This window comes from Hippocampus zosterae, chromosome 20 (genome assembly GCF_025434085.1).
Source record: "Hippocampus zosterae strain Florida chromosome 20, ASM2543408v3, whole genome shotgun sequence".
Classification (NCBI taxonomy): domain Eukaryota; kingdom Metazoa; phylum Chordata; class Actinopteri; order Syngnathiformes; family Syngnathidae; genus Hippocampus; species Hippocampus zosterae.
This window is the reverse complement of record NC_067470.1, coordinates 9,540,756-9,568,497: the sequence shown is the minus strand read 5'-3', so window position 1 is coordinate 9,568,497 and position 27,742 is coordinate 9,540,756. Positions and strand designations below refer to the sequence as shown.

Here is a 27,742-nt window from a genome sequence, read left to right as displayed (position 1 = left end):
AAAAAGCAATTAATGAGAAATCTCGAAAACGTCTGAGATACCCGCACTTGCTTAATCAAGTTGAACTTTTGAAACGTTTGCTGGTCACTTTATTCTCCTTCCACTAGAGGGTGCTGTTGACCCCAAATAAAAGCATCCTGAAAAGCTGTGGGTCTCAAATATTTTCCAAGTACGTACCACCAGCATAATCACGATTAAAATTCAGTAGAATACTAAATGTAAGTCTTAATTTAAAAAAAATCGGTGTTTTATACATATGTATACATGTATATATGAAACACATTTAGCGAAATTTGGACATTTCAGTGGGCTGCGTAGAATGTTTTCAAACTATTTTTTTTGTCAAGTGGGAGGTCAGTTGTTTATTCAATGACACCGATAAGTGAAACATTGTATCTATTATTGTGAAAGTACATCTACAGTCACGTGACATGAACGAGCTAATGTAATACAATGCAAGAGTTGGGAGTAGGGAAATAAGTTGTAGTTTAACAATGTTATGGCCGTTGTAAATAAAACAATAATGCATGTGGTTTAAAAAAAGAAATTAAAGATTGATGTGCTTTTGTGTTTACAGCGCGAGTGGCGTTCTTCTGCGGAGCAGCGATGGTGGGGGCGGAAGTGGCCGCCTGCGAGCGAATTGGAACGCGGCCGGCCAGACGCAGCTGAGCTGGGCCGATGAAGTTCAGTTCGCGGAGTCTTTCAAAAAAAAAGGGGGGGGGAGGAAAAAAAGGGAAAGTGGAGAGTAAGAGCAGCAAGCAGTCGGCGGTGGACAACATTTGGACATGTCGCGACATCGCGTGCAGTTCGCGGACCTTCCCGCCACGAATGACCACAGAGGCGATGGCCAATTTCACAGTAAGGGACTATTTTATTTATCCGCTAATTGACCTTGATTGTTAGAGACGCACCACTCAGTTCGGTCTTGACAGTACACTGCCTTTCACTTTGTTCCCAATCAATGGTTGACCACATGTGGAATTGCCCATGCTACTTGGTCATCATATTTTCTTTTGAGCAATAATATTAATAATTGAATATTCAGCAGTCAGTCATTGAGTTGAAGCGCACCATATTTCCACTGAGCTTGTTGAGGTTGCTTGCACACCAGAGGATGTGTTGTTGTGATTGTATATTCAGTACATAATTAAGGCGTGTATGGAGTAACAGGGCCGCTGCTCGACTGTCAAGTCGTTCTGATGTTTCCCACAAGAAATCATGTTCAGTTGTGATTTTAATCTGGCATTTCTGTGTGGCGTTACAATTTTATGGCTTCCTTCCACATGGTGATCTGTCAGTGATGACTCAAAATTGACAAAAGGTGTGAATGGTTGTTGGCTCGCGACCGGTCCAGGGTGCATCTCGCCTCTCGCCCAAAGTTTAGCTGGGATCGCCTCCAGATCAGCAAAAAAGTGCTTTTAAGCTATCTGCTTGGTAAAATTAATGCAACCTATCAACTATGATTTTTTTTTTTTTGGTGTGCTCCTGGCTAAGAGTGAAGTCGTAATTAGCAAAAGAACTATGTTGATGTTGGACAGCACATCATTTGAACGTCTTTGTATCTGATTGAGGAGCCAAGTTTTGCCTGTGTGATTACCGATGTTCCAGAGAGCACATCTGTACTTACAGAACAATTCTTTAAAAAAATGACACTTGATTTTTACTATCAAACTAAACCAAAAAAAAATGAACAGGTGTGTTCAAAACAACCATGTATGCCTTCATGCTAACACATAATGGGGAACACCATTGTTGGGCTCAGGGTCACCATGGAGTGATTCTGAACACGCAGCCGCTGCTTCTGAATATATTTGCACTCCACACCCTCCAGAAATGAGATGAAGCATCTTCCTCTTTCACGCATTGAAGTAAAATAGTCATCAAGTTGTTTGATACGAGCAACATTTTGATTCAAGTTGCAGTCGCCTCAGCATCATTAAATCATTAAAGTTTGGAAGCCACCTCGCAGAAAGCCCCCCTTCCTCTCTCGCCTTCCTTTTTTTTTTCTTCGATGCGAGTCAGCAGCACTGGCGCAAGCATTCCAGCACAACGCTCATTGGTAGTGGCAGCTGCCCTTTGCATGCTCCCGCCGTCCTCCCTCCTCAGGTGTCCTCTCACGTCGACTCCAAGTAGGATGACGCTCCTCCCGAGACCACCGCCTCGCCCTCAAAGTGTCGTTCGTGGGTATTGTTTTTTTTTTTTGGACAAGGCACCCGTGATATTTTACCTCCGTGCTGCAGTCTAGCAGCAACAGGCGGGACATGCTGGGTGTATCGCCATGGCGACAGGCCAAGTGTCGGGCCAGCTTAAAACGTAATGGAAAATTGCTAACACAACCCTAGCGGAGAGCGTGATGTCATCTCCGATGGCAGCGATTGTGTTTTTGTGTCGTGTGTGTGTGCGTGTGTGTGCGTGTGCGTGTGTGTGCGTGTGCGTGTGTGCGCACGAGGGCAGCTGGCTGACAGATCTCCGGCCACCGCCAACAGCTCTTCATCAGTCCTGATGACCTCAGGCGAGGTGACATTAAACTGCAATCTCATTTCCACTTTCTACTGTGTAAAAAAAAAAATAAAACCAAAAAATCCCCCAGCTTTGTTTTGTTTAGACATATGTCAGCTGAACTTTCTAATGGAACACCGTGGATAGTGTTTAAGCATCTCCGTACGCTAAACTATGACCTCGAACCGGGAATCTGTGGCCACGGGAGATGTTCAATCTAATTTTCTGATGCAGATTTTTTGATTTTGGCATGTAAACGTCTCTGATCCATGGGAGCGATTGACATTGAATAGAAGCGCGGTTTCGCCGAGGGAGTGACAGGCTGTCGGTCTTGAGCGTCAAGTCGAGCAAAAGCGGCGCAATGTCTTTCAATAAGCCGCCTTTAAAGCCCCCTCCAAAACAGCTGCTGACTCGCCCGCCTTCATCATCTCCGAGGTATTTGAGGACGGGGCGTCAACAGCTTGCGGACAGTAAGATAGTACTTCTCGATCGGACGGCTGAGGGACGATCGTGCTTTATCGCTCAATCTGGAGCATAAAGAGCAGAGCAGAGTGAGGCGGGGCGGAGTGGAAATTTTGTCATCAATCATTTGCCTGAACTTCACAGGAAGCCACTCCAAGGAGCCCCCCCCGCCGTCCCATGTAAAGTCACGGGACTTTGCTCGCTGAGCCAAATTAAAAGACCCAAGAGCGAACGAGTATTTTCGTCTCTCAGAGCAAACCACCTGCTTGTCATTTCAGCCGTTTCAGCCCTCCGCGTTTGTGAGTCCGCCTCGTAATATATCATTGTTCACATGCGGCGCTCTCCCATCATTCCGGGGGGGAAAAAAATTCACAACTGCATTTATAGGTCAGAATTCTTTTTTTTCCTCCCACACACAGACACTATTTTTTTTAGAAGTTTTTGGTTGTCTAGTAAAAGGGATTTAGATTAAAGATGTGAGCACGCAAACAGATTTTGTTAACTTTTTCACACTGATGTCTTTTCAAAATCGCCATAACTTTTGATCAAACGAGTCACACGTTTTACACGGAATCCAGCAAAGGCGCTGGGTTGGTGGAGGGAGACATCTAAAAAACGGTCGGCTAGGGGCCCTTGAGGACCGGATTTTTGTGTACCCCTCATTGCTGTCTCGGTTACCGCTCTGATTAGGATTTGAACCAGTTAGTAGACTCGTCAACCAGTCTTACTTTTCTACCCCGACGTGTAACGTCGACTATTCGCTAATTACGCATTTTTTGGCATCAGCCTCTTGCAAGTAAGAGCGATTCTTATGTTTGTCCATACCTAGAAGTAAGAAAATGGAACCCGGGAGATTTTAACCCTTCCATGCACCAATAATGACAACATGTAACCTGATAACACGGTAATCTGCCCACTGGAGTACGACGCTGTCCCTCAAAGGGTTAAACGGCTGCTTCCACGGCGGATGAAGTGCTTCTCTCTTAAGGGCTCTTAAGTTGCCCTTCTTGTGAAATGCAAAGTGTCAACTGAATGCCGTGGCCTTCTCATTCCTGAGAGCAGACTGATGCTGCGGTTTTTTCCCTTTTTTTTCGCCCTGGCACTCAGTTAACCCTTGGGTCGTTCAAATGAAAAAAAAAACCCAAGTTACGCATTTTACAATTTTTGAAATGATGTATTTTGTGTTATACAAACGTTCTTTTTTTTTCCAAACACTCAAAATGTTCAGAGACATCTGTGCTATCCATACATGTATCGTTTTTATTAGTTCTTTGGGATTTTTTATTCTTTATTTTTTGCAAAAGGAAAAAAAAATTGTGTCTGGAGGTCCCAAACAAGCCCTACTAACAATCCCGACCGGACGTGTTCATGTAAAATGCATTGGTTTGAAGCCTCCTGCAAAAAGGCAAACTCATTTGCGATCCTCTGGCGCCACCTAAAAGTTGCACAATTGGAATGACCTCAACCCAACAATGTGGCATGCATACGTCTGTCCAAGCGAAAACAAAGCGATTGACGTAAAAATCGCGTGAAATGCATGTTTACACATTCGGTTTACGATGCATTCAAAAATATGAATTATAATGGGTCTCTTTGGTGCAAAATATGTAAATTGTGAAGATTATGGAATCAAAACCTTTTTTATTATTGCTGCAATGCCTGAGAATTATCAGCCGGTGACGTCATGAAATTTAGGCCATTTTAGAACCCCCCCATACGTTTCAGCTCTCTCGTGTTTTTCCGAATGCCTTTGCCTTTGATTCAAAGACATAATTTTAATTTATCGCAAGCGGTGGACTACGAGGGTTAAAAAAAACAAAACAAAAAAACATCAATGACCTTGAGGTGATTTTGTTGCTCGAATGGCGTATTGTTCTGTTTGTCCGTAGAAAGTTTTGTGAGCCTTCTCGACTGGTTCATGTCTTTTCACTGAACCTTGAAAGTTCCTTAATTCACGTTGACGCAAACATCTGATTGATTTTCAAGCGATGGCAATGGTCACCTTCATTCTTCTTGGCCGTTTCCTCTCTTTGTGGGTACCAGCGTTTTCCGCGATAATCCTGCCATGTTTTTGCGGTTCAATCATTATAGTACAGTACAAAATATTGGATGCGGACCCTCAAACGATCGAGTTTTCCATTGTCAGCGTAATTACTTTGTCTGCGGTGAAGAGTTTCAGACCGCAATATTTATTTGTGATGGTCCACTTCAGTCGCTTTCGGCTAAGTCGCTCGTCGCAGTACAGTCGACGGGTATTGTGTTGGACCTGCTTGAACCGCAAGAGCGATCCGTCCTTCAAGTCCAGGGCAGCATTGTGATTATATTGAAAGCAAGCAGGTGCTTTTGTCTCTTTTGGTCATGTTTGTCGACCTCCCCCAAGCGGTGTCGGGGAAATAATTGAAGCTCACCTGTTCAGCAGCAAAAAGTGACACATGGACCTTTTTGCTCACCAGGAGCCCAGGGCCAGTAACGGCCACTGAAGTCCAGTTGCCCGTGGGAGCCGCAGAGGAGTAAACAAACTCTTCTATCATGTTTACGGTCACCTCAAGACCGAGAGAATCCAAAGGCCTTTAATACGCACTGCGAGAATGTGCTAAGTGATGGATCGCAAAGAGTCCGCCTGTCTGGCCTCCAAGCATCGGTTGTGAAATACCTCAGCTGCTTTGTTGGCAATCAGAGACCACCGGGGCTGTATTTCTTTCTTGATAGGGAACTCATAACATTCAACATTATTCACCGTTGTGGTGTTTTATATTTTTTTTAGGGGGGGGGGGGCGCCATGGGTGTTTTCTGATACAGTGGTTACCTCTACTTATGAATTCCTCTTCATACGAAATTTTCAAGTTACGAAACACCTCAACGGCAAAATCTTTCCTCTAGTTACGAAAAATACAGTATGGGATGCTACTCGCAGGTCCGAGTTTCCCGAACGCAACATACTTTTAGCGGCTCTGCCATTGACTATTACCGAGCATCTTCCTGGCATCCCATTGGCTAAGAGGGACCACTACCGTATGTGTGTAAATATATACCGTAAATAGATAGATGTGTGTCTATGCAGCGTCCTCGTCATTCGCCCCTCGGGCCATGAGGTGTTCCCATAGTTTGACGTAAATGTGAATCACCCAGAAAAAGTGTTCACCAGTCGGGCGATTACTTACTATGCTGATATTTGCCTTGGACATTTTCGAAGGGTTGTTAAAAGCTGACAAAAGCAAATGTCGAACAAAAAACACTTCTGAGCGAGAACATGAACTAAACTGGGCAAAAAAAAAAGTTAAATGACCATCATTTTCATTCTTTACACTATTTTTTGTTTTTTACATTATGCACAACTCATTTATTGTGCAACGATCTAATTGTAACTTGTATTTGTTACATATTTTGATGCATTTTTATGCTTTTGGAGAAAACTTTTGTCTGAATTTTGGTGGGGCTTGGAACGAATTAGGGCATTTCCATGGAAAATGTGTCCCTACCTATACAATTTTCGAGTTAAGAAATGTCTTCCAGAACCAATGAAATTCGTAAGTAGAGGCACCACTGTCTATAAAAAACAGTTTGTGAGCCTTGGCTGAAGAACGGTTGGAAATAAGTGCCGTGAATGTGTGAGGATACCCGATAACGAGGCCTATCCTTGGCATGTCGTCCAACGCCACATTGGCGACTGCCGTGCCCACCAACTGCGATTTTAATGACTTTCCAAATCAATCCAAAGATCTGGGTCGTCGCCCCCAGAGGTCGGCTGGCGACAACACAAACAAAAGAGCGCCCGCGTCTGCAGTCCCTCATTGTTTTGCCGGCCGACGCGCTGCTCGTTTTGATCAAATTTTCTTGTTACGCTTCAAGTGTCTCAAAAGCTTCCATATTCACAACTTTATTGCCGCTTTGGTCGCCAAATAAATGTGCTTTCCGAAACTATGCTACTTGTTTGTAAATCAAGAAGGGACGAGATGAGAGCAGTTAGCCAATCAGTCAGTTAGCTTGTTTTTTTTAGCTAGCTAGCTGGCTAGTTGGTGAATTATTTGAGTTGGTCAGACAGGTTTTAGTGATTGGGTCGTTGTATTTCTTTTTTGGACAGTTAGAGTAGTTACTTGACATGTTGTGATTGGATTACAGTTAGCTAGATCAAGGATTGTGAGTTGTTTGTCGGATAGTTAGCAAGGTAGCAAATTTACTTTATCAGCTTCCACAAAACTTTGCAGCAAGGTGGAGGTTAAACGGAAGAAAATGAAGAAGATCGTAGTCAAATGCGGATAATAAAAAGATCAACGCATTTTTATTTTGTTGCCATGGAGGTCACATTGAGGCAATGTTTCAAAATGGCATTTTTAACCCTTTCATGCACCCTGTAACCTGATAACATGATAAGCTGTGCACTGTAGTGACTGCTGTCCCTGAAAGGGGTAAGTACCGGTAAACAAAGGTTTGGAATTGTTGGAAGAAATCTGCTCTCTACTGAATTCCATTCTAGTGACTGGTGTCATGTGCAGTTGACATGACATAATACAGACATTCGATAACTCAGCAAACATTCGGGTAAGGACACTCCCGGTTACTGACTGCCGTCGTACATTCATGATGAGGAAGCAGGCGGATGTCGATAAGCGCAAGGACTGCCGCAGAGTGCGTGGGAACGTGTGCGTGCACATATAGAAAGTGCTGAGAAAGGGCCTACTTTCTCTTCCACCCGGAGAAAAACACCTTCATCACCAGCTGTGCTACATTCCAATTTGTTGACTTCTGTTTTTATTTTATTTTTTTTCTTCTTCTTCTTCTTTCCCCTGCTGATAAACTTGTGTCGCTGCCTCATCAGCAACATGTAAAAACGAGCAAACAAAATCTTCCTGGCAAAGTTTGGCGGTCACATCGGGGGTAATCCACTTTGCTCCTGGGAAAGTCTGCTAATTAGCAGCATGCCGGGGGCTGATCCATCACTCCTGACTGGAATCTGAAGACAAAGAGGCTTTTGAACCTGTTTTGGAAACTGTATCACTCTTAAATCAAATCATCCATTTATGAGCACGAAAACGTACATGTTAAATACACTGAGGTCAAGCAGAAGGCTGCCGCTTTTAAAAATTAATAATGCTTAATTTGAAGTTATGATTGGATGCGAGCGGCTCGGCGGTCTCACGGTGCGGAGGTGCAGGGTTCGATTCCAACTCCGGCCTTCCTGTGTGAAGTTTGCATGTTCTCCTCATGCCTGCGTGGGTTTTCTGCGGGTACTCCGGTTTCCTCCCACATTCCATAAACATGCATGGCAGGTTAATGAAACACTCTGAATTGGGTGAAAATTGTGTCAGCGCGGTTGGTTGTTCGTGTCTGTGTGCCCTGTGATTGGCTGGCGACCAGTTCAGGGTGTCCCCCGCCTACTGCCCGAAGAGAGTTGGGATAGGCTCCAGCACCCCCCCGCGACCCTTCTGAAGATAAGCGGATTAGAAATTGGATGGTGTCCCATCAGTCTCCATACGTAGGAGAAATAACTCATTCCATACACACACAGGAATGGTTGGAGTGGTTCTTTAAGGAGTTACAACCAAGCACGTTTTTGTTTGGGCAGGTTGCGATTGGGTAATAGTTGGTTGGCTGTGATGTCACGCCTTGGATTACGATTAGCTAGCACTTTCACTTGTAAGAGTGTTTTTTTTGCCAGTTGTGTTGTTTTGATAAGCAAATATTAAGATATCCTTTATTTGTCCCGCAATGGGGAAATTACAATCAGAATTCAGAAAGGAAAACGCTGGGTAGGGAGAGGGTGAAAAAAGTGAAATATTTCAACATCGGTGAACGTCTATGAAGTTTCTTTCTTGTTAGTTTTAGTTTTTAATCCTTTTAGGTACAGCGGTCACTACAGTGCACATCTTATGTTATCAGATTGCAGGGTGCATGGGAGGGTTAAATCAAAGCTGCCCCAATTTGAGGTCTCATAAATGTGTACCCACAAATCCTCCACCTTGAAGTCGATTGACCCTCAGTCCAGTCAGTGAGCTGAGGACAGCGTTCACATCAGAGCTCGAATGGCACTGCAGAGTTTTAATATCGCCAGGAGCGTGGGTTGCTATGACTGATGGAGGTCTGCGGTTGCTCTTTGATGTTCCAAATTAGAAGCAGATGAGGCAGGTTAGTGCCAACGCTTGCCCCGCCGCCACCGGACATTGAAGGAGCGGGAAGAGCTCAGCGGGCCAGAGTCTCACCTCCCTCCCTTTTGAATGCCTTATCTCTTCTCCCTTCCTCATGTTTCTCGCCACCCTCTGCTTCTCTGACTCATCCAGCCGCTTCATTAGTAGCTTAGGCCAGCGGTTGTCAAACTTTTTGGAACCAGGTGAGAGACTTTTTTTTCCCCCATGGACCTCCTCATTTTCCCTAATGCCACTATAACGGAACTGCTACGTGTATCCCTTGATGCCAGAGGTTTTTTGAATGATAACCTGTAACTTGATAGGCTGTCCACTGTAGTAACCGCTGTCCCTGAAAGGGTTAAAAATAAATAAATAGAAAAACAAAAAACAACTTTTATCCGGATAAAACGTTGTAAACTTGTGTTTTTCCCCAACTGAACTATTACAGTCAAAGTCAGGAAGGAAGAAAGTCATTCGAACAAGCTCATTTGAAAATGACAGCTTTATTCTCGTAATATTGCGCCGTTTCTTTTGAAAAACAGGCCTTTTATCCTCTTTTTTGGGAGGCGGGGAGGGTGAAAAAAAATTCTCCAAACTTTGACATTTGTAATTCCTTGGTTTCATTCAGGATTATTATTATTAATATGTTGGGCAGGCCCTGACACTGTAAAATAATTTGGATTTATCCAATATTTTTGGATTTTTCTCTACAAATTCCTACCCCCCCAAAAATACAATAATATGATTTTTTTTTAAACATTCACAATTTATAAGGAGGGTTTGGGAGAATAAAGTCACTTGAACATTGGGTTTCCCCAGCTGTTCCCGATGCCATTTATCACAATCAGCCTTAAAACCCTCGTAGTGCACCGCTTGCGATAAATGTAAAATGATGTCTTTGAATCAAAGGCAAAGGCATTGAGAAAAACACGAGAGAGCTGAAACTTATGGAGGGGTTCTAAAATGGCCTAAATTTCATGACGTCACCGGCTGATAATTCTCAGGCATTGCAGCAATAATAAAAAACATTTTGATACCTTAATCTTCACAATTTACATATTTTGCACCATAGAGACCCATCATAATTCATATTTTTGAATGCATTGTAAACCTAATGTGTAAACATGGATTTCATGCGATTTTTACGTCAATCGCTTAGTTTTCGCTTGAACAGACGTATGCATGCCACATTGTTGGGTTGAGGTCATTCCAATTGTGCAACTTTTAGGTGGCGCCAGAGGATCGCAAATGAGTTTGGGAGAATAAAATCACTTGAACTTTGGGTTTCCCCAGCTGTTCCCGATGCCATTCATCACAATCAGCCTTAAAACCCTCGTAGTGCACCGCTTGCGATAAATGTAAAATGATGTCTTTGAATCAAAGGCAAAGGCATTCAGAAAAACACGAGAGAGCTGAAACTTATGGAGGGGTTCTAAAATGGCCTAAATTTCATGACGTCACTGGCTGATAATTCTCAGGCATTGCAGCAATAATAAAAAACGTTTTGATACCTTAATCTTCACAATTTACATATTTTGCACCATAGAGACCCATTATAATTCATATTTTTGAATGCATCGTAAACCTAATGTGTAAACATGGATTTCATGCGATTTTTACGCAATCGCTTTGTTTTCGCTTGAACAGACGTATGCATGCCACATTGTTGGGTTGAGGTCATTCCAATTGTGCAACTTTTAGGTGGCGCCAGAGGATCGCAAATGAGTTTGCCTTTTTGCAGGAGGCTTCAAACCAATGCATTTTACATGAACACGTCCAGTCGGGATTGTTAGTAGGGCTTGTTTGGGACCTCCAGACACAATTGTTTTTTCCTTTTGCAAAAAATAAAGAATAAAAAAATCCCAAAGAACTAATAAAAACTATATATGTATGGATAGCACAGATGCCTCTGAACATTTTGAGTGTTTGAAAAAAAAAGAATGTTTGTATAACACAAAATACATCATTACAAAAATTGTAAAATGCTTAACTTAAGGCCTTTTTAATTTGGAGCACACAAGGGTTAAGTAGGCGCCGCTTGATGAACGCTGTTAATTCCTTTCATTGGCATAAAAGAAAAGCCTTAGAGAACTCCCTTCATAGCATAATGGAGGGAAGTCAAGCATTTTTTTTGGTCTCAGGAGCATACATATGTCAGATCCTTTGACCTAAAATCCCCACCATCTATTTGAGCCCTTTTGGTGATTTATTCCACGAATCAGTCACTCTTCTAGCTTTAAATTTAGTCGCAACTACACTCCCCACAGTGTTTATGGGTCGGGCTCCATCAGATGATTATCTGCTGTGTCCCCGTGCTGGCCCCGACCCACACTGTTGGCTCAGCACATCTCAGTTGCTGACTGAAGCCTTGCATGTGCGTGTGTCCGCGCTCTTGTGTGTGTGCGTGTGTGTGTGCGCGCGCGCGTGTCTGTATACACTGATTCGTACTGGACTTCCTGTCCCTCATTGTGACACTGATCCCGGCGTTTGCTGTCACTGCAATTCACGTGTCATTCGATCCGTACTGTTGCTCATCAGTCCCTGGTTGTATCTTTGATTTTTTTTTTCAGTATCTCTCAAAACACAAATTTTGCTCATTTCCGAACAGGAAAAGGCTAATAGAAAAGAAAGACAACGGTTTCGTTCATAAATCAAATCAGAAATGCTTTTTAAAAAATCCAAGTTAAAACTGCGACCTCATCTGGCGACAGCCAATTAAAAAGCGCCACTTGATGATGTCACTCTTAAGCGACGATTGTGTTTGTGGCTTTCGTGTTTGTAATTACTTTTTAAGTTACAAAATTAAAATGTGTTATTCAAATATTTTAAACCCCCCCCCCCTAATATTGAAATAAATGCACTTTTGATGCTCAACGAGCTGAAGTCTCATGAGCAGGATTCCCCAGCACAGTCAACAATATGGTTCCTCTTTCATTATTCATGTGCCGTAATGCTAAAAATGTCACGTAGAAAAATAAATTTTCTTGTGCTGTCATTTGCATCAAAAATAGAGGAAGTGTGGGATTACCAATGTTTTTGTTTCTTTTTTCCCCTCCTTCGTTTTCATGCTGTGTGTTGTCTGTGTAAAAATACCCAGGGGCTCTTTATGTCAACGTCTGAGGATTTAAAAAAAGAAAAAGAAAAAAGCAGGAGTGACTAATCAGGCCACATGGGGGCTCTAGAGATAGAAGAACTCGGAGGGATACCTCCTCTGGGATTCAAACGCACACAGGAAAGAGCAGACATCCACCAAGGCAGAATCAAACTTTAAATTGAGACCCATTCCAAACGTGTACACCTCTCATATTCCTCACGTCTCGAGAATGTCTACTTTTCAGGTGACATTCTTCCATTTGGTCTTACACCTCCGATTGCTGCAGCAACATCAATACCCCCAAAAATCATCAATTGAGAATTGAAGGTGCCCAAGAATGTCTGCTGTATTAAACTATCCCTGATTAAAATGATAGAAAGTCTCATGCCAACCTTCAAACCAGACCAAAAATGTCACAAAAGCCGAAGGACTGTGATTACGTCATCTTGCCAAAGTTGTTTTCCAAAACACTTCCAGCCATTAGTGAGTGTTAAAAGAAAGAAACAAATCTGCACACGCTGATCTTCGTGGCTCACCAGTTCCTTCTGCGTGAAGCATTTTCGTGATGCATTTTTTAATACAACACGCTAATTCAACTAAATGATTTGTATTTATTTATTTCTACCAAAAGAAATTAAAAATCATCCAGACTTTCATCTTGAGGCAACTTAATGCTGCACCGCACAAGCGTTCGATGGTAAATACATGCTACCGCAGCTGTCAAACTATCAATCGGTTTCATGAAAGGATGTCAAAGTGACATCTCAACTAAGACTAGCTTTGTATGTTTGGGGAGCAGCAAAGTCTAGTCTGTGTTGTTATTGAAAGTTACATTTGTATTTCTGGTGCATTTTCCTTTTTTGAAATTAGGCCTTGAAACACACAGCCCAAAAAAACCCCAAAAAACTAAACAATGGCTCACAACCAAAACCTGTAAATTATAACCCTCTTAGGTTAAAGACTCTCGCTTCCTATTACTGAACTGAAATTCCTATCGGTAGGAAAAAAACAAAACAAAAGTGTCAGCACACTAAAATGTCGCTGAATGAATATTGATTGCTTGATCGGGTGAGAAACTCTTGTTGCTGTGACGATTTGTGTCCCCTCTCATAGTGCATAAAATCAACTGACTTCATGATGCAGCAATTTCCCGGAATGTGTTTGCGAAGACCTGTTTTCTTTTTTTTTTTTTTTGCTTTCAAGTATCGCAGAGAATGATCACAACTGCAACTCTGTTTGCTTAGCTGCAGCGCAGGCACACGCACCTCCATGCTATTGTCGTGCACATCTGTTAGCCTTGCAGGAGGCCTCCAGTCACTGATTCAGTGGTTGCTGGTGAATAATGACTCATCATATGGTGGTGGAGGGGGGTGGTCGAAACATCAACTTTAATCCTCGGCAGGACTATGCAACTTCAGATGACCGCCTCCACACACCCACATGGATCCTTGACACCCCACACTCGTAGAAAATACGCTTTTTTTCCCCAATGCAATAGCTTGTGACCGGAGTAGGACATTCAGAGACATTACTTTAAGAGACTAAGAATGTAGATGTACTTTTTTTTTTTTTTTTTTGGAAGAGGTCCAAACTGTTACTTTGAGTCGAATAATTAGGCCCATGTACTATATATTGCAAGTTTGGCAATACAGGTCATTAAAAACGCTCTCATGTAGTGACACCCACGTCACTCACCAGAACAGGCCCCGCCTTACAATTGCAGATTCTACAATAGAATACGAGTATAGTACACCAAGTAAACAAAAATATCGTTAGGTTCTCGATACCCCTGGGAGGTCGGCTCCCCACACCACGAAAAACTCAAAGCAAAAAGATACAAATGCGAAGACTTTGTAACTTTTGCTAGCAAACTAGGCTAAATTTATTTCCTCTGCAAAAATCTGTTTTATTTCAGCATAATTCCCTGATCACCTGATCTAGTCACCCCGGGAATTGTTTTTTTTTCATTTGATTACATCAAGCAGCTGCTCTAAATTCGCCGAAATAGTTTTTCATTCGTTTGCGCTTGCTTCCAGAAATTTGCTGTATGCATACACAAAGGACTCGGGTCCCACTGACGGTAAAGCTTCACTTAAGAGCGCCTTGGTAACCATCTTTGAATACATATCCGATGACGTTTCTGTTTGTACTCGTAGCGCGTTTTGTTGGAACAGTCCACGTTGTCCGCGAGGAGCCTGGGGGGGGGGGTCACTCGGAACCCGCCGGCGTAATAACTCACAGACTGAAAGGTCAGTAACAGAAATACCACACTGCCACTCTTGACAACACACAAGCCCATCACCCTAATTAAATATCACGGTTGCCCATTTCTATTAACTTTGTACGTCAGCTCGTCGTTAGACAAGAGATGTATTTATCTTTTCATACTTTTAATTTTTTCTCAATGTAATTATGGTTCTCAACGTTTCCCATCATCATATACAAGAGCATCAACACCAGCTGTTTCATCATCGCAAATCAACACAATGTGAAGAGTAAACACAGGGATATATTCTTTATCCTCTGTGCGGAAGCGACCTTCAACACCAGTGATGCCAGTAACGTGTTAGAAAGTAACACAGGACCCTATAATGCACGCGTGTCAAACTCAAGGCCCGGGGGCCAGATTTGGCCCACCACATCATTTTATGTGGCCCTTAAAAGCAAATTATGTGTGTCAACTTCCATGATCCTTGCTAGAATCTGTACTGAATATCCAATTGTCATGTGGAAAAAATAACGTTATTTAGTTTGACTGTCGTGACAGCCCTCCGAGGGGAGACGTAACCCCAAATGAGTTTGACCACCTTGCCCTCATGTAGCAGAACTAGGCAGCTCACAAAAATAAAATAAAATTAAATGAAGTAGTTGGCTGTGTAATTTCAAGCAAGCACCCTGTATGCCCAACGACTTTAATTTGAGCAATTAACCCTTTCATGCACCCTGTAACCTGATAAACTGTCCACTGTAGTAACCGCTGTCCCCGAAAGGGTTAAATTAAATACACCGTAACATGACATGCCCAAGTAATATGTCAAGACCGGGTGGGCTTTCGTATTTCATATAAAGATTGCATTTCACGATCCGTCGCACTTTGCAAAAAAAAAAAAAAACAGTTTTCGCTCAACCGCTGAAATTATAACCTTCTCCAAACGCTCTGCTATTTCAAGCCTTTGAACTGGGTTCCACTCTCATTTGTATATACTGTACAGTAAGTAAGAAGTGGCTTAAAGGCTGGGAGGCTTCCAGTCCACACAGAAGGCCTTTCATCTTCTCCCAACACACACACAAATAGCAAGCTCACGTGTTTGAATAAAACTCATATGGAGTCGCGGTCGTTTTCGGTTTGAGGTAATCCCTGCTAGCATGTTGCTAACGCAGCAGAACCAAGCCCGCCGGCGACGCACGCGCCCCAAAATCCGACACCGATTCCGACATCCAATCTAACGGTGCGCTCTATCCTCTTCTCCCTCGCTTCCAAAAATCCATCAGAAATGCTGCGACTCCAATGAAAGTCCGTTTCGGACTCCCAACGTGTCATTGCCGAGGAATGTATGTAGGTCAATCTGCTTTGCCTCATCCAAAGCCATGCGGTTACGTTGCCATCATATTATGTATTACATATCCATACAGTCAGTGACGCTTGTTTGGAGGATTTCTGTTCTCTTCCAGAGAAGTGATCCATTCATTTCTATGTTATGTTTGACTGTTTGCGGCCTGGCAATTTTACGCCGGGATGTTTCTCTGTTGATAAAATGAGCAGCGTAACAAATTGTTGCATGTTTCAGCATGTGGCTATCTATAATCCATTTTCTGGCATTTAGTCGGTGAGCACGCAAAATGATAGCATCGCTGTGTAATATATCGCATGTGCGCAGCAGCGTATTACACATGCGTCTAGAGCAGTGGTGTCAAACATATGGCTTGCGGGCTGGAACCGTCCCCCCAAGGAGGTTCGATCAGGCCCACAGGATAATTTAAAAGTGAAAAAAAATGCATAAAAGACACGGAATGTCTTTAATAAGGTGCAATTCATGGAGTGTCCGCTCGGGGACACACTGTTTTGGTCAGAGTAGAAGACAACATTGTTTTGATCAGAGAAGAAGACAACAGGAGCCTCAGTCTGTCACTGAGACAGACTCAACACACCAGACGCTATCAAGGACATGTGAATGCTTGATTCTTTACACATTTAATAGCACTCTCCTGAGTTTGTAAGATGTTGGCAGGGATTACATTTAGATTTTATATGCACATGTGTTAATGGTTTAAAAATTCCTTTCTTTCCAAATCTCGTTGAATCTTAAAGTGCATTACGGTATTTTTGAATACCAATTACTTGTTAAAGTTTTGTGCATTGTACAATCAGGGCGATCAGTGAGTCAAAGTAAATTGCACATTTGTCGAAGGAAATCTTAAGGTGCTTCATTAAATGTTTTGTAAAAGATCTGTTTATTAAATTTCAATATTTTCCTAATGTTCTTGTGCTTCTTTAGACCAAAACAAAAGAAAGAATTTGTTTTGGTTATTTATAGCAGAGTATGGTATCATTCTAATAGTCCGGCCCACTTGACATCTACCGAGGGTGCATGTGGCCCACAATGTGAAATGAGTTTGACACCCCTGGGCTAGAAGTATCCGGATGAAATCGTTTCCTGTCATGACCCGTCTCCAGAGGTCACGAACGCCGAGCCTCTGCAAAAGGCGTTTTTTGAAATCCCGGCGGCGCCTGCTATGAAATCCTCTTTTCACATGCAAAGTTACCCCGCGAGCGACATAATTTGGCAAACGGTCACCGCGGGTTTGAGTGCGGGCCAAGCGTTGGCGCCGAGCAATTTGTCATAGGAGTCGAATGTTGTTTGTCCCTCGGAGAAGCTGTGATCTTCTCTTCCTCGTGTTTCTCTTGGAGCCAACTTTTCCGCTGCTTGCCATCCCCCCTCCCCCGCCCATGTTTTTCCCCTCTCATCACAGCTGATGTTTTTGGCGCAGCAAATCACAGAGACGACCCACACCCCTCACACACACACGCGCGCGCTCTCTCTTTTCGCGCTTTTTAATTCTCCACAAATTCCACCCGCCGAGCTCAGAGCGATCGCGTGAGCGCGCGCTTCCCGACTCCGCCACCTGACACGTGAGGCGGAGTGCAAAAGCGTCTCGGGAGGACGAGAGGCGAAAGAGTAAAATGATGGATGGAGAGAAGCGAAGGGGAAGGGAGCGAAAGCAGCACAAGACCAAGCTCGGGGGGGACCGAACCGGAGCGGCTCACTCATGACATGAATAGGCGCGCTCACATCTGGAACAGCTTCAGCAGCCGCACCTGAAGGAGGACTATTGCTTCTTTTTTTGCCCGGAATGCTTTCCCCGCCGAGCATGCGCAACTGAAAAAGAAACCCGCGAGGTCGGAATGAGAAGTCTCAGAGGCTGAAGGAGTGAATAACTTCAGAGTGAGATTCGGCAAAGCTTCGCCCTGCTCCCTCCACAGGCGCACACACGCCGTTTGTTTTGGAGAATGATCCCAGGAAGCCACGCACCTTCCAGAGAGCCAATAATCCCCCACCCCCTTTACTTACCCAAAAGTCCCCTCCCTCCACCGGCCTCCCACCTCACCTGCACCAGTCACAACACGCCGTAGATCCGCGGGGAGCTCTGAGAGCCCACCGGACACGGACGCAGAGACCAACTGAGAGTCACCGAGGCGGGATGTCAAAAACCTCCAGGCTGGCCCGGCCTCCCTCAGCCGGCGCCGGATCCAAGCTGCCCTCCCCCAGGAAGGAATGCCCTGGCGTAACTTCTTCGGCCGGTCAGGCACGGGTACAGAGTGTTGGCGAGAAGCTGATGAGAGCGGGCACTGACGGTGTGTTAACGAGGCAGAAATCGCTCATGGACAAAGCGGCGAGCCAAAACCTGTTGGAACCAAAGGGCCCAGGTGAGACCGGACCCACCGTGGAGTCAAACCCCCCGAAGAGTAAATCCAACACGCCGAAAGCGGCGAGCCAGCTCCACGGTTCTGTACACAGTAAGTCACAACAACAATCTTTTCTCAACTCTGAATCTTGAACTCGGCCAACCTTTCACAGTGGTCCTCCTTTTGTTGGCTAAATTTGGCAATGAAGGCGTTTTAAAACATTTTTAAAACTCTGGGCAATAGTCATCATCTTACCCTGAAGGAAAGGAAATTAATTTGTCAAGCGTCTACTGGATCAACCTCAAAAACCACACGCTTGTTGCTACAGGTTGTTGGAAGACATTAACGCTTTCATGCACCCTGTAACCTGATAAGCTGTCCATTGTAGTGACCGCTGTCCCCGAAAGGGTTCATTAACTCATTCACTCCCAAAGACGTTTTTAAACGTCTTTTCAGACTTGGTCCAGAATTGGCTGGTACCGAATGAGTTAAAAGCCGCACATAATTTTTCGACGTCAGATTGATCCAAGAGGAACGTTTTCGACAAATACATTTGCTGCAATTGTGGCTCTGCTTTTGCCCCCCCCCTCACCCCAAGCTGTAAAAGGAACAGTTTCCACTCACAGAAACGGCGACACATATTGTCGCCGCCTCAGCCGGAGGCTGATTACGAAGGAAGTTGGGTGCTCTTGAATAAAGGACTCTTATCATTCCCCTTTCGGACTCTTTCACCAGACTTCTAACTTTGCTGGGCACCGTCGTGTGGTGGTGGTGGTGGTGGTGGTGGGGGGGGGGGGTGTCACACTCACATTAGGAATCTCAAGTTGCAAAAACCACTTGAGGTGTTTGATTGACAGATCATATATCTTCCCGTCAGCTCGCTCTCAGAGAAATCAGTGGAGGAAGGTAGGTTTTTAAGTCTTGGGGGGGCGGATGGTGTCTTAGGCAAGCGAAATGGGGTGAAGTTAGTAAGAGAGTGACAGAAGGAGGTCAGGAATGTGAGCGGGGCATGCTGGGGAATCAACAGGTCTTGAGCCCCTGCCTGTGTGCGAATCCTTCCCCGCGGTTAACAAAACGTGCTTGTGGGGTAAAGGGGGGCAGGTTTGAACTGGAAACCAGATGTTTCGCTGAATTCAAATTAGGCTTGTGTCTCATTGTGAGGGTCTTCGCTTCCTTAAAATGAAACGCGTATATCATGCCAACTTCATCCTTCATGTGCACCCCTTGGCCCCCCCACGCCCACCCCACCCCACTCCCGTTTCAGTTCCTCGTGGTTGACAAAGATTCTTGCCGAAAGATAAAGATGCATCCAGCCACAGAATACAATGCAGTGGTACCTCTACTTACAAATGTCTCTTCATACGAAATTTTCAAGTTACGAAACGTCTCAACAGGAAAATATTGCCTCTTGTTACGACCGAAATTTCAAGATAGAAATGATGAAAATACAGTTTTCTGAGCGCAACATACTTATAGCTGCTCTGCAAAACTCACTTCTGAGGGAGAAGAGGGTAAAAAAAAGATGAGGACGCAGTTAAAAGTTCAAGAACCATCATTATTATCCCTTACTCAAGTCTTTGTTTTTTGCATGATGCACATCTCTCATTTATTGAGCAATAATCTAATTGAAACATGTATTTCTTATTTATTTTTATGCTTTAGAAAACATTTATGTCTGAATTTTGTTGGGGCTTGGAACGGATTAGGGCATTTACATGGAAAACGCGTCTCTACTACTAATTTTCTCGTTTGGAAATTAATATATTCTGGAAGAATTTTCTTAAGTAGAAGTACCACTGTACAATACATCACACTTTCACAACAGCTGCAGCTGCAACTAAATGCTTTACAAAACAGTTAACACACTTAACATGAAATAAGATAAGATATCCTTTATTTGTCCCATACTGGGGAAATTTACAGTCTACAGCAGCAAAAGTGGGGGGTAGAAAGAAGAAAAACAAAGTGTTTGCGTTCACAAAAATAAACGTTTCAGTTTCAATGTACACAGTTCAATTAAGTGCAATTTAAATATAGATATAGATAAGGTGGCTGTGCTATTTACCATTGTTTTTCACGTAATTTTATTTTTATTTAGCAGCCTGAATGCGGACAGTCATGCAATAGTAGCCGGTTCTAGATGATAGAGGAGAGAGTCAAAGGTGTCCTTTCACCAGTCGATCAGAGACGTCATGCTGAAAATATTGCACACGTCTGTGGCAAGCCAAGTTTGAAAGTAAACAAGAAGCTGTCGCGTCCATTGACGAAAAAAAAAAGACATAGGTTCTCTTCTCCTGTCCCGTGTAAATCCGTTTCAATTCCAAGCGGCGACTCTCGGTTCCAACTACGCATCCTCGGCTCCGCAAGCCGTCCGCCCAACCGCACCGGCATGGACTGTCCAACAGCGCCGGCATCTCCGCTTAACAAAATGGGGCTGTCAAAAATGTTGCCCAATTATCGCCACAAAAAACAAGAATATACAACATATGATGACTCAGAACAGGATGGACGAACGGAACTTTTGGCCACTCTCTGAAAATGCCCTTTTCCAGGCCCCCGAGGTGGAGCTTGTTCTAGGGCACGATGGCAGCTGAAAAAAAGAGAAAACAACCGGGTCGCGCACTAGGCAAAGACAATCAGAGCACATGGAAGGTGACATTTGACAGGTGACATTTCCACCGTGTGAAAGCTTGAGTGCTGACCGCCGGTTGACACAAGGCCCAATTTCAGACTTCTCGGGACTCTTTCTGTCCCTGGAAGTGTAACAGAAGGTTCATCTTACTTTTAGTTGAAAAAAGAAAAAAATTGGAATCCAACAAGGTGTGGACTTGCAGGCCCCTCACGGACTTAGGCTTTGTGGACCTTGACCAAAGGATTGCCGTTTCCATTTCATTCATCCTCACTTTTCTTCTTGGTCAACTTGAAAGTAACTGAGCCATTGTATCAAATGCTTCCGGTGATCGTGCCCCATCTTGCAAGGATTTGTTCACATGAGGCTCCGAAGAAGCAGTCGGCTGCGTTTCTGCGATGAACTCATCTCTTAGTGAGCGACTTTGAACGGTGACTCACCAAAAGCAGCTGAAAAAATGTGTGTGAACTCATGTCTGCAACGTTTGTCACCGAGCAAGTCGTGACGCGATGGGAGCGCTTCATTGTACCAGGTGGTGACAAAAGCGCTTCGATGTTTTTTGTTCAGACACGCATTATTCCCCCCCACTCCAATAAAGAGAGGCGTGATGACAAAAGGGTTTTGGGGGGGAATGAAACTAAATCCTTGGAATCGGATTTCCCGTTTGTTTAGGGCGGGGGTCGGCAACCTAACCACATGTGGTTCTTTAGCGCCGCCCTAGTGGCTGCCTGGAACTTTTTCAAAGGAAAATGGAAAAAAATGGGGAGGGAAATATATTTTAATATGGTTACTGTAGGACACCGGTGTCAAACTCAAGACCCGGGGGCCAAATCTGGCCCGCCACATCATTTTATGTGGCCCGCAAAAGCAAATCAAAGATGTCAACTTTCATGATGCTTTCTAAAATCGCTACCAACATTTCAAATTCTCATTTGTAATAAATAAGAGTGACATTTTCAGCATTTTCTTGTTCCCAAAGCCCTCATTACAATAACTTACACAATAGGTTTATCAACCGTTATTTTTGATTTTTCTATAAATCACAGAGGGTACTGGCAGAGAATGGGAATATGGAGGGCAGAGAGAAGTATTTGTAAACGTTAGTTAGTTAACACGCTGCAAAAGTGTGTCCCATGAGTCGGCATGCGTGTGTAAGTGCCTACGCACGTAGCGCGCGTGCGGTAACGGGTCGATCTCGGGAGGCTGGTTGATCGAAAAGTCGATATTCGCTCAAAAAAGGTTTCGCACCCCTGCACTACAGGATGTACTGCAGGGGAAAAAAATTAATTGTGTATTTGTAGTGAACTTAGTCATTTTGATTGTAGGCTAATATAGATACATAGGTCGTGTTGCCTTCATTATAAGGCTTTTAATTTTTTGCGGCTCCAGACATATTAGTTTTTTTTCTGGTCCAATTTGGCTCTTTCTACATTTTGGGTTGCGGACCCCTGATTTAGGGTTCACCCTTAAAATAATAATAAGCTCTGACAGAAACCATATTGAAACCAAAAAGTATATTTCCATCTCATCTTTTCCATTTTCAAACATTTTTTTAAAAGCTCTATGGAGCCACTGGGGGCGCTAAAGAGCCGCGTGTTGCAGACCCCCGGGTTAACACTTTCAGGGACAGCATGTTATCAGGTTACAGGGTTTGACTTTTTTTCACTTTTGGTCTTTTTTTTTCATGGTTTTAACATTTTTTACTTCGCTCGCAGTCGATCTTCAACCTATCTGTGAAAAATAATGCAACAAAAGAGACCTTTTCCAAGACCCTTGCTTCCAAATGCCACATATAAAAATTGGGCTAATATCTCCTTTCCTGGAAGAGAAGCCCAGCGAGTCATTAAGAGACATAAGATTACAGTATGTGGGCTAATGGTGCGTTCATGAGCCTAAAGTCTGGCTTTCCAAATGATTGAACGTGACTCATTCCTCAGAAACAGACCAATAATCGGGTCGCTGAACAAGAAGAAAGAGTGTTGCGTATGTGATCACTCATGAGTGAGTGTTGTAAATTCTCCTCACTGGGACTGCAGTTTTTTTTTTCTTCCGGGGGTGTAATTTGCAGTATATATTTTTTTTTCCTCCTCCTTGGCTCCTGAGGCAGAAGACTGTCGAGGTGATTGGCTGCAGCTGTAGAGGGAATAAAAAAAACACAATCTAACAGGAAGACCAGGCTCCATTTGTTGAATTTCAAATTTGGAGTTGTCCAAAGTTGTTTGGGATAATGTTGGATTGTGTTCAAAAGATTTTCAAACAAGTATTCCATTGATTATTACAGATGTAGACTTTTAGTAACACTCTCATTCATCCACATTTTTCCCAACCAAGCTGTCTTCAGAATCCATTGAGCATTAGCAGAGTCTGCATGCCACTATATACAGCAAACCGTCTCTAAAAATAGCACATTGATTGAAGAGTCAAGCTGCTCAGCGCAAAAACTGAAGTGAAAAAAAATTCTCCACGGTCGTGATCGTTTCCCATTTAAACATTTCAGTCTTTAACCCTTTCATGAACCCTGTAACCCGATAACACGATAAGCCGTCCCACTGTCGTAACCGCTCTCCCCTGAAAGGGTTAAATGAGCAGAAGACAACAATTATGGTTTCGGTGGGCCTTTTTCATGTTGCAAATGGCAGTTACACAGTGAAGATTTGCCTTCGGCTTCCGCTGTGATCATCACATCAAGCTTTTATTTTGGTAGAAGGACATTTTGCCGGTCAACGTGATTGATGCGTACCGGGCGATTTCCACAGAGGCTGATAAAATGGCATCGTTAAACCTGGTAACATTTTATAGACTGCGGGCGTGTTTTTTTTTTTTTCCGGGAAGGAAGAAAATTAGGAAACAGACATTTTACGACATCAACAGTGGATTTCAACGCCGTGACTCTTGGGGTTTCAATTTCACACGCTTGTTGTGGCTTGCCTCTGTTTCGTCTCTGATACAACGTCGGAAGAAATCGGAAAAAAAGATGCCGGCTTCAATGATAGCCAAGGTGAAAGAGTTTGGAATCCTTCAAACCGCTTTCCCAGTTGCGAAGTGCACCTCAGAAAACTGAAGTGTTTACAAGTCCTGGGGCTTATTTTTTGGCTACTGAGAAAATAAAGGCCCTCATCCACTGCTATCCCACTAACAGGATGCATAAAAGGAGGAGCGCTGTCAGATTTATACCCGACGCATTGACACTCGGGGCAACCGCAAATAAAATCGACTACCTGCCCACTTTTGAATCCCTCTCAAGCGTGCGACGGCGAGGTATCTCAACCCTCTCGTCTAATTGCTCCTACGGGCACCTTCTTTTTCTTGCATCTGGCAGCCAGCGCCCCCTGCTGTCGAATCAACAGTATTAAAATTCTCCTTGGCTCACGCTTCCTCTGAATGACATTTTTTTAAATTTATTTTTTAAAATTTTGATTGAACAAATCAAGTTACAATTCACAGTAAACAGAACGAACAAGTTATTAATACGTGCAGCTTCCTCTTAACGTAGCCCGAAAGTCTTGTGTCACGTGACGTCGGCGTGTCACGTGAGGTGTTCAATTACAGTAGTCTCTTGAAAAAAAAAAACCTTCGACTAAACACCCAGATGGCTTTGACTCTCAGCTTCTCATTTCCCCTCTGCGTAAACCACTCGAATCATTTATTTGGGGATCAGCTCCTCCTTTCCATTTGCTCTTAGATCAGGGGATTTTTTGGGGGAGGAGGTGGGGGGGGGAAGAAAAATGATACACTTTGGTCGGTGAAGTCAGTAGTTAAGACATTCGAGCTTGTCAACGAGACAGCTGAGACACCTCTTTGACGCAGCGTTTCAGCCAGGCTCTGTCGCTAAGATGGGTGGGGTCGGGGGGAGGGGGGTTGCGGTGAGGGTGATGTTAACAGCCGGAGGAAAATGACTTCAGAAAACTGGAAACATACGGTGACATACCATTCATCCTCATGTTTTGGTTTTGCAATGCATTGTAATTGGAGGGGGGGGGGGGGGGTTGTGGCGTCCTAATTTGGCACTAAAGGCGATTAAAAGCCTTGGTCGATAGGAAAGCAGGAGTGATTAGTGAAAGTGAAAGACGGCCACTCGTGAAATGTTTGAAATCCACTAATCTGTAAGCCCTTTATGGTGGTTAAAGTTGTAAAATGATCTGGAAATGATATGAAAGGGTTTCAGGATCAGAGTTTACGATATATTCAGACTATGTGCTTTATTTTCGCTCCCGAGTATAAATCGCACGAGCCATAAAATTCGTAATAAAGAAAAAAAAACATATATATAAGTCACACTGGAGTATGGAGTCGCATTTTGGGGGGAAATTTATATGATAAAATCCAACACCAAGATCAGACATGTCATCTTGTAAAGTAAATAAAAATAAAATAGAGAACAACACGCGGAGTAGGTGTACGATATGCTAACATTACATTAACGCCCCAACAACGAACTGAGAACGTGCCTGCTATTTTTTTTATGTATAGCACATAGCATATTAAGCGATATTCCAATAACTATTGCATAAAGAACATGCGAACAAGTTTCCCAAAATGTCAGTGTCACTCCAAATCAGTAAATCCTACGAAATCTTCACCCTCTGTGTCACATTTAAACAACTCCGCCAACTCCGAACGTAGAAGATGCGGCGCTTCCTCTTCTCCGTCACTTACGTCATACTCGTCAACTTATCGACACAGGTCTAGAGCGCCTTCTTGTGGTTTAATGTGAAAATAACATGTGAAATGATATAATAATGTGTTCATAAACTCACACATGGATCGCTGCAGAGTATAAATTGCACCGCCGGCCAAACTATGGGGAAAAAAGGTGATTTATAATCCGGAAAATACGGTACATCTGTAATATATAATTTACACGGACGACCAAGATGTGGATGACTGAAAATCTGCAGATATGAAAGGGAAAAAAATACAAATCTTAAGCAGGTGTATTGGTTTCGTGACAGCAAGTTAACAATACTTCAGGCAGTTATGCTGTTTGTAGTGACCACTCCAGGGTGTAGTCTGCGTCTCACCCAAAGTCGACTTTAAAAGTCTACAGCTGACGCATTACCCAAATGAGTGCAAGCTGCATAGGAACTGGATGGATGTTGTTGTTTTTTCAGAGCATCTAACACGATAAGAATCTGGTAGTCCGTGGTTCAAAAAAAAAGTGTGTCGTCGTTGCTTGGGCGTCGCTACTTCATACGTTTTGGATTATCCCACAAGACTCAAGACAGAGGAGCAAGTTCAAGTTTGTGTTAGTTGGACTCTGTGGTCGCGTGTTCTCTCCCTGTAGGCTACTCCAAAACAGATGCAGACTTTCATATCATTTTCTTGCCTCCCTGCGGGCTGAGCGTCTCTAAATCCTGGTTGTAAAGTATCAGCTCCCCCCTCTGGTCAGGTTTTGAATTAACCTAGCCTCACAGAGCGTTACAAAAAAGCCTTTGTCATACGAAACACCAAAAATGGGAGAGTGGTTGCACTTGGTTTCATTTGAATGAATCATTTTTACTGTTTTCTCCACCCGTATATTCGCGACATGTGGCTTTTGATCCTGTGGGATCCTCGCAATGAATAAAGTTGCAGGAATTGAAGTCAAGAATCACTTCTGTGAAGGTGGTTGACTTCGTTCAGTACTCTTTCCCCCACGGAAATAACGTTAAACAAATTCATCAAACTGTAAAGCCTTTGTATGCTGTTCCTGCATTGTTTGAAGGAACAATTTAACATTATTGACTGTTACACAATAATAATCATAACTGACACACTTTGTAGACCTCTGAAAGGCGCACCACGGAGCAAACAATGGGTGAGTTTCATGTTAGCCGTTAGCCATGCTATGTAGCGGAGCAAACAACAAGTGAGTTTCATGTTAGCCATTAGCCATGCTACATAGTGGAGCAAACAACAGGTGAGTTTCATGTTAGCCGTTAGCCATGCTACCTTGCAGAGCAAACAACGGGTGAGTTTCATGTTAGCCGTTAGCTATGCTACATAGCGGAGCAAACAACGGGTGTGTTTCATGTTAGCCGTTAGCCATGCTACATAGCGGAGCAAACAACGGGTGAGTTTCATGTTATCCGTTAGCCATGCTACATAGCGGAGCAAACAACGGGTGAGTTTCATGTTAGCCATTAGCTATGCTACATGGCAGAGCAAACAATGGGTGAGTTTCACGTTAGCCGTTAGCCATGCTACATAGCAGAGCAATCTATGGGTGAGTCTCATGTTATCCGTTAGCCATGCTACATAGTGGAGCAAACAACGGGTGAGTTTCACGTTAGCCGTTAGCCATGCTACATAAAGGTCTATCCTGGGCCAAAGCGAAAGCAAAACATCAAAAACTGGCTTTTGTGACTTTTGTGGCCTTCGGTTTACACGTACTTCTTTTGACTGAGCGTAATCTTTCAATAGATGATCTTGTCTTCCCTTTCCTCCATGCACTGTTGAGGGAGAGCTTCTTCAGCAGAAGGGGGGGAAGCGAGAGTTTCTCAGCTCGGCGTAACGTCAGAACACGTTTGTTTTGTAGTGCGGTTCCGCCCTGGAAGGCTCTGACAAGCAAGCGTGACTTGTGTCTGTGGCAAGTCGTGAAATGCGGCTCACGATGGGACCGAGAGCTGGCAGTTCATTCGACGTGCGATCGCCATCGGTCGGTTTTTGCACGGCTGACACATTCCCCAGAGAACCAATCAAGGGTGCCATTTTGAAGTCAGTTTGTGTCCTTTGGTGCAAAGTACCGTTTTAAGATTGTCATAGACAACCAATTAGTTTTGAGAGGTGAGAGTCAGGCGCACATTTTGTACTCATTCCACACATACTGTTTGTCGAAACTGTTCTTCTCCTTGATTCACTTTGACAGTTGACGGCAGACTGATACATTCACTTCCGACGTCCATTTGACTTAATAATAATAATAATAATAATAATTAAGCGGAACAGAAACGAATGGAAACTGATCACGGCAATTATTCGCTTTGGGCTTTTGATGTACAGTCTTGGGCATCATGACCTGAAAATCTATGAATACATTGTGCATATGCAAG

General features: G+C 43.6%; 1 protein-coding gene across 3 annotated transcripts in view; it reads left to right on the top strand.

The window, feature by feature from the left end:
• si:ch211-285f17.1 (sickle tail protein homolog) overlaps positions 1–27,742 on the top strand; it is a 102,835-nt gene that overhangs the window by 6,958 nt on the left and 68,135 nt on the right. Inside the window, exon 2 of one of the 3 annotated variants that reach the window (XM_052054066.1) lies at positions 578–858. In XM_052054066.1, coding sequence (XP_051910026.1) covers positions 786–858 — 73 coding nt within the window. In that variant the 5' untranslated portion in view covers positions 578–785. Of the gene's footprint in view, positions 1–577; positions 859–17,242; positions 18,194–27,742 lie in introns of those variants that run through there. The other 2 variants (XM_052054059.1, XM_052054064.1) reach the window with 2 other exon arrangements.